We start from the raw sequence: 7,514 nt of genomic DNA, 5'->3' as shown, positions 1-7,514 counted from the left end.
GGGACAGATTATTATAAAAGCAGAAAAGTTTAATTTACTTTACAGATTGCTCAATTATTTCACAGACAGGTACAGTTATTTTTAAAAAAATACACCCTTTCCTCAATTCATCCCCTGAAGTTTGGATTTCTGTACTTGGCTGTCAGCTACAGTAAGTAATGATTGAAAACCTATGTAATTTTTTTTACAAATGTCATAAATAGCATGTATTAACCAAATCTCAGCTAGTGAGAGACAACTCAAGAGACAATCCAGCCACATTTACCAAGGAAGTTTTCATCTTAGCCTCACAACAGATGCACAAACTGATATCAGTTTGTTCAAACTTCCTTCCTAACATTATTTCACTGCCCATTATAGGTTGTTACTAGACATAAATTTAGCTCTATTAATATAAAATAATTTAAAATGACTAGAAAATTCCACTCGGTAAATTCTTTAAAGGGAAGAATGAGTAAAGCAGTTCTCCTGATTACCAAGTAAAAATCCAGTCTTTAGCTCCTTCAACAAATAATTAAACCTGCTTGCACCAACTCATCAAAGAAAGCTCAAAGTGACCATCTACGTACACAGATTCCATTTGAGGCATCATTATAAAACGACTGTCGCTTCCCTTTGAAGTGCACAGCTGGTCACAAAAACATCAGAGGACCCCTAGTTGGTGCACAGAGTATGTTCAGGACCTCCAATAGACTCAAGAATGTTAATCACGCTAAGTAGGCTGGTGATGTCTCCTGCTTGACCAGTGTCTTGACTTTTAGATGGACAATTAAAAAACAAAATACTCAGTTCAAACTTACAATAGGAGAGAAAAAAATTACATTTGTTTAACTCTATTGGGGGAAGATATTAAGTTAAAGAGACTATTGAATTATCATCAAGGCCACATTTAGATAATGCTGTTCTGAAATGTCGTATGTCAGTGAATTCAGCTGTACAACGGATGCTATCAGATGCAGAACCCACAGACTGCAACAGCTCAATGCTACACGGTAACGTTGTGAAATGAAAAAATAATATTGCTGGGGTCTTAATAAGGGAATCAGCATTCAAATCATGGTTTCTTATAGTGGTTGAGTAGTAACTTCATCACAAAGGTATGAACTCTCCTACCGCACCATTGTCCAGTTCAGGAAGCAAAGTGAAATTTAAATCCTTGAGCTGTGTTGGATGCGGGTGGCTGGGGAATCGAAGTTAGCCGATGCTGGGATCTGAGGATTAACCCATGAAGCACTCAATCGGCATCTTAGTGGAATTTATATTTCCTGGCAGGTTTAAGATTGATGTAGGTTTTCTTTGTCTCATCACTTTCCGTTTTCTTCACTTCAGTGTACCGTTCACCCTTTGTGCTGACCACCTTGTTGTCTATGTATCGGATAAGCTTCTTGGGAGCCTGGTAGGAAGCAGCGGACACAGTTCTATCAATCACAAGTCAATCTGATACTGCTCATTTACTACCATCTAATGCCTGCCAATTGTAGGCAATGGAAAATTTACAAGTGAATTTGAGGTGTTCTGAGGCAGTGGTTAAGACCTAATCGAGGGTTGAGACGAGAGCCAGCATTATTTTACCTTTAATGCAAGCTGGCATGACTAGAGAGTGTGCTTGGTGGGGCAGAGGTGAATCTTCAGCTAGGCTGGATTGATAATAAATCCCATTTATGTCCAGTGTCTTCATCTACGCTTCTTGCTCAAACTAGGCCTCCTGGCAAGAAAGACATTAAGTTCCTTGATGCTACCCCACCATCTTCAGTGTAGGATCTAGGATGGGCCAGCAAAGACTGCAGGTTTGTGTAGATGAATAAAATTTGTATTTGAAAGTATAGCAAGAAGATTGTGAAATAATTGACCGTTACTAATCACAGATCATGAGAAAATCTTACAACATTGCATATAGCTCCTGGTGATTTAACTTTCACATCACAATTAGGAGACAGCTCTATTCAGTGGATTGGACTACTGTCCAACTTTGAAAATTCAGTCCAGATTAAGGTTACTGACTACAAATGTCCTTAGACAAATATGATCCAATGGGTGCAAGCCACTAACTGGAAGACTCAGCTCAGTGAGAAATGAAGAACTTATACTGCTGCAGTTGGGTCCTTATTGAAGACAGAGGGGGTAAGGCATATTGTAGTATCAAACTAAAGGAACACATGTTACCCCAAGCTAATGATGCTTAATGGGCCACAATTAGCATCAGTTTGTAACTGTACCTGAGCTTCAGATTTCACATTGGGCAGAATGGACAAGAGCATTACCTGGCCAAGTTATATCAGACACAGGGTGAATTATTAACATGTCAGATTAACCATATGTGGAAGGTAACCCACTACAGAACAGCAGGAACACTCATGATCTCTGAACCTTGATTGTGCAGAGAGTCCTGTAGTGTCATTTCCCAGGTCTCACCTTCCTGTGTAATCTTCAGAACGTTGTCTATCCTTCACCTTTCAGAATGGGAGTTCACAGCTGATATTTAGAACTGGCTGATTCCTTCCCCCAATACCCCCACTCTAATATTTTAAGGGGAATGGGGAAAATCACATTCTCATGAGACATTTCTTCCTAGTTGAAACAGCACTTACTGTGGTGCCAGGTTCTGAATGAGCAATCCCCAGGATGACCCTTTTTTGCCAATACTTGGTTGAAACTATCCAGGGCTTGAAAACTTTACATGTCCAACAACCTTTGCTCTCCAGAGCAGCTTTTACTGCCAAAAGGTCCGTTTCTATAGCTGCCTAGACATCTGCTATGGTCTTTGGAGCTACGCGCCAGTGAAGAGACCAACCAGGTCTGAAGAAAAGTCCCCCTTCTGTTTCTCCTCTCACTCTCCTCACCTCCATCATTTGGATTGTTGGTAACATACAGCACAAAGAGGCCATTTATACCTGTGCCCATTGTCCCAGCTTCTCAAAACGCTCCATGTAGCTGAAGTTCCTCATCCCAGGTAATCTTCCTCTGTACCCCCTCAAAGCTTTGGATTCTACCTAAAGTGTGCTGCCTAAAACTATACTCAATACACCAAAGATTTCTGAAGGTTTATTATAACTTCCTTGTTATTGGATTCAGGGTTCCTATTTAAAAAAAAAGTCAAGTATCCCAATATGTTTTCTTAACCACCTGTTCTGGGGAAATTGGAGTACTACCCTGCATTGGAACCTTATTACTGTACTTGAAATGCAAGTGAATGAGGCTTGGTGGGTGAAAAACACCAAGTGAATGAGATTAATTGGTGAAGCACGTGAGGCTTGGAGCTCAAGATCCTTCTGGTCTATCACACTTTGGGCGTTGTTCTACCTTTAATACAAATTTCTGTCAGACTTGCACCTGATCGATGCAAATGAAAAAGAGTAACAAATCATTATTGCACAGGTAGACAGTATACTCATGCGAAAGGAGCAAGCAGGAACGGAAATCAATCATTTTGCAAAAGCTACCCAAACAACAACTCAAATATTAAAAATATTTTTGCAAAATGTTGCCATCTAGTTGGAGTTATAAAAATAAAGTTTTCCAAAATGAGAATCACAGCCAACTTATGGTCAGTACTACAGTATAGATTTTGCTGTGTCCTGCATTCACTATTATCCAGACCCGTGCCCCGTTTAATACCTACATGCTGTGACTTAACATGCGTACAGGGAATGCACCATTTTAAATTTTCCTCAACTTGTTAAAAACATAAGACCATGTTTTAAATTTTAATAATCTTTATATCTAAACCTGCCAGGAGGGAGGTGCTGGGATGATTTTTTTTTTTTACAGCGGAGGAGGATATGGTCAACACTGCATTGACCACAAGGAAATGTTAAGTCTTCTGCTTCATTCAGACTGAATGGGAATGGCCAATCAAAATAACCAGGTACATAATTGCTGGAAACATAGAAAAAGCAAAAGACGCAACAGGCCAATGAAACTTATACAGCACTGCTCAAACAATAGAAAGAAAATCTTATAGCAGTGAAGGAGGAGGCCACTCACCCCACCTTGTATTAATCCCACTCACCACTCCTTCCCCATTTCCCCGAAAAGAGACAGAGAAGATTTTGAACTGTTAGCAGCTCAGGCCCTAACTCATTATCATAACAACCAGCAACTTCCCTATTTACTCAGTGACAGGGACAAAGGGACTTCAGCAGTCATAAAATTTAATTTGTGGTAATAACACTCGTCTCTTTATAAAACAATGAGTTATTCAGATCTGGAATACGTGGCCTGAAAAGGCATTGGAAACATTCAATGGCAACCTTCAAAAGGGAGTTCAATATATACTTGAAAAGGAAAAAAAAATGCAGGACTGTGGGAAAGGGCAGGATGACTGGGACTAATCTCAAAGAGCTGACACAGGCAAGATGGGTCAACTGGCCTCCACCTGTGCTATAAGTTTTGACGAACATCCAGCAGAATTCCAGCGAGCTTGGTGTGTTGTGGAACAGAAGAGGCAGAGTTAGGCATCAGCTGTGGCTGGCAAGGATTACAGAAGTAGGATGGAGTGGGGTCATGGAGGGACTTTATGTTGGGCGATAGGGAGTGAATAAAGCTCGATGTGGACAGTGGTGCCAATTAAGTGCTGATCCAAGATTTATATTACAGATAACTTCTTACCTCTTTGGGTGCAATCGGCTTGTGCGTTTTGACATCGTCATCATTATCCACCATCATATATCTGGAGTAACATAGTAAAAAGCATATTTTAAACAGGAAGAATATCAAGAGTCTATGCACAGGGTACAATACTTTACTCTGTAGCAGTATAGCCAGGGCATTTGAAATTTAGGATTTATTTGATTTGGTAGTGTGTACTTTCATAACTAAATAAAGTAACATTTCCCACATCAAATTCATGGTTAAGTTGCAACAAATATAAAAATAAGTTTTAAAGAATTCGAAAATATCTCCGATTTGCTCTGTCAATGGGTCTCACGTACTAAAGTTTGAGCATGTCCTGAAATTGGGTTGCAGCAGTCAATTCAACCGGAAACATCGCTTTGCATTCTTTAGAAACAAGTTCAGGAGCATGGCGAGGTCAATTTTATTCTTGCAACTACAAATACTGGAAAATCTGAAACTAAAAATTGCTGCAAATACACCTTCTCAAGGGAAATTGGAGATTGGCCTCAAATGCTGCCTTTGCCAGCGTCACTCACACCCATGAAAGAATAAAAAAAAATCCCACCCTAATCCTCTTTGCTGCTCTACCTGCCCACACCAGGTTACAGCATGTTCTCTTGTCCAACAATGGTATTTGACCTCTCAGGCACTGTATCTCTGTCCTCTGGAATTCCCTCAACATCTCCCTCCCTGGTTATAAAAAGGTTTCTTCTAAACCTTTCTCGCTATGTGTGTGTGTGTGTTTCATGCTCCATAAACTGTTTTTTTTTTCATGTCTGCTTGGTGTAAATGTTTTCCCTCTGGTCCACAAATTGTTTTGAAACATGGCTGCGTACACGTGAAGGGTTACGGAAATGTGACTGGTCCTAAGTTCCCTTCTTCCTTCCACCCCAAACAAATAAATGCATCTTAAGCTGTCCACGGACTGAATACTCACTTCTCCAAGATGCTTGCTTTGATCTTCTTATCCGTTTTTGGATGAGTTTCCTGAAAATGAAAGGCAAAGCACGGTACAGGTGAATGAAAATCTTGCAACTCAGAACCTGCAGTGTGTAGCACTGTTCTTAATCTACCCACTGTTTACATTGACTAATGGCTTATCTGGGGCCAGACTGAAGCAGCAAATGCATTGGTGTCAGTGAATCCTGCCACCTGGAAATCTTAGTTTGCTTAGATTGCCTCTCGGCAATTTACTGAGGCAATCAGAGAGATTAATATCGCTCAGGATTGGAGTGTGAGCAGAGTGCGATGGGTGAGGCGGAGGGGACTTGGGGGGCAGATAGGTGCTCTACCCCTGTGCACAAAGCAGGACCGCTCACTTGGATCAGTTTTATACCAGAGGACAGACCTCACTGCATTAAGAAACACGGTGGCTGAGTAGGAAACAGCCAAAGATCCTTAACTTGCATCTCCTTGTATATAGGCAGCAACTGAGACAAATCGTAACATGACCAAATGTCAACTAATGTGCTATTGGAAAAGAATTTCCATGTCACCTATAAATACAACGCTGCATTTGAACTTATGGTGAACCATCATTTAATCACTCCAAATTACAAGTGTAGGACAAGTAGCAGCCCGGATTTATAAGGTAACTGTCGGCTGCCCCTCGATTCAAGGATGACGTCTACTCAAGGTCACGGGTTTCTGCCATGGGTCTTCATGCGACTGAATAGGCCAACTCTCAACCTGCAGATCTTTGGGCACACGAGATAGTGGGATCTGGAGGGCAGGATTTGCTTCCTTTTCTTTCCTTCTCTGCCTCGTCATTAAGACGCTGTGACTAAAAGCGTGATGCAGCTTGATGGACAAGTTGTTGCCATTTTGAATGATTGGTGGCAAGCTCCTTCCAGTCATTAATGTCAATGCTGCCACACTTCGTGGAGACTTCAGTGTCTTTGAAGTGTTTTATTTGTCCTCCCCTGGATCACTGGTCATCTGAGAGTTGAGAAAACAGAACCTGGCAGGGGAGATGGTTTTTGACCATCCGGACACAGTATCCAGCGCATCAAAGTTGATATTGCAGAGTTTTTTGCCTGAATGCTTGTAGAGCAGGCTTCAGGAAGGATACTAACGTTTGTTCAGCGGTCCTCCAATTGGATCCAGGGGATGCAGTGGAGGTATAGCTGATGGAATTTCTCTACCGCTCCTATGTGTCACTGATACACAGTCCAGGAGTGCGATGACAACAACTGCTCCATGCATTAGGTCTTTTGTTGACTTAGAGGTCTTTGTTGTCAAAGACTTGCTGACATAGTTTGTAGAAGGCTGAGCTAGTCACAGTCAACCCTAGCATTAAGATCCCCCAGAAAAATAATCTTTTCGTCTTTGAAATGGCAGCGAGGAGTTCATCAAGGTCAAAACAGAACTTTTCCAAAGCATCTTCATCAGAATCAAAGGTCAGGACATAAGTGCTGATGATGGTGGCATATTGATTACAGCTGAGCTGTAGATGAAGTGTCATGCATGAGTCTTTCACTTATACAATTGGAGAGTTCTGCCAGTACTTCAAAGATCCTATTCCGGATGGTAAAACCAACTCTGTGACACAAGAGTCACTGTCAGCTTTTTTCCAGTAGGTGTATCCCCCTGCTTGTTCCTTTAGCTGCTCCTCCTCAGGGAGATGGGTCTTGCCGAGGGCAGCAATGTCAATTTGGAGTCTTAATAGCCCCACATGATACAATCGCAGTTTTTCTTTCTGGACAGTCATAAGACCATAAGACATAGGAGCAGAAATTAGGCCATTCGGCCCATCGAGTCTGCTCTGCCATTCAATCATGGTTGATAAATTTCTCAACCCCATTCTCCTGCCTTCTCCCCGTAACCTTTGATCCCCTTACCAATCAAGAACCTATCTATCTCAATCTTAAAAACTCAATGACCTGGCCTCCACAGCCTTC

General features: G+C 41.4%; 1 protein-coding gene across 3 annotated transcripts in view; it reads right to left on the bottom strand.

Annotated features, from left to right (window-relative positions):
• LOC121270706 (CUE domain-containing protein 2-A-like) overlaps nt 1-7,514 on the bottom strand; it is a 60,404-nt gene that overhangs the window by 24,029 nt on the left and 28,861 nt on the right. For all 3 annotated transcript variants that reach the window (XM_041176051.1, XM_041176052.1, XM_041176054.1), the window contains exons 7-8: nt 5,552-5,601; nt 4,609-4,669 (exon numbers count right to left, since the gene is read on the bottom strand). In XM_041176051.1, coding sequence (XP_041031985.1) covers nt 4,609-4,669; nt 5,552-5,601 — 111 coding nt within the window. The remainder of the gene's footprint in view (nt 1-4,608; nt 4,670-5,551; nt 5,602-7,514) is intronic.

Source organism: Carcharodon carcharias, chromosome 28 (genome assembly GCF_017639515.1).
Source record: "Carcharodon carcharias isolate sCarCar2 chromosome 28, sCarCar2.pri, whole genome shotgun sequence".
NCBI classification, from domain to species: Eukaryota; Metazoa; Chordata; class Chondrichthyes; order Lamniformes; family Lamnidae; genus Carcharodon; species Carcharodon carcharias.
Note: the sequence above shows the minus strand (reverse complement) of the source record. Positions and strands in the feature narration are given on the sequence as shown.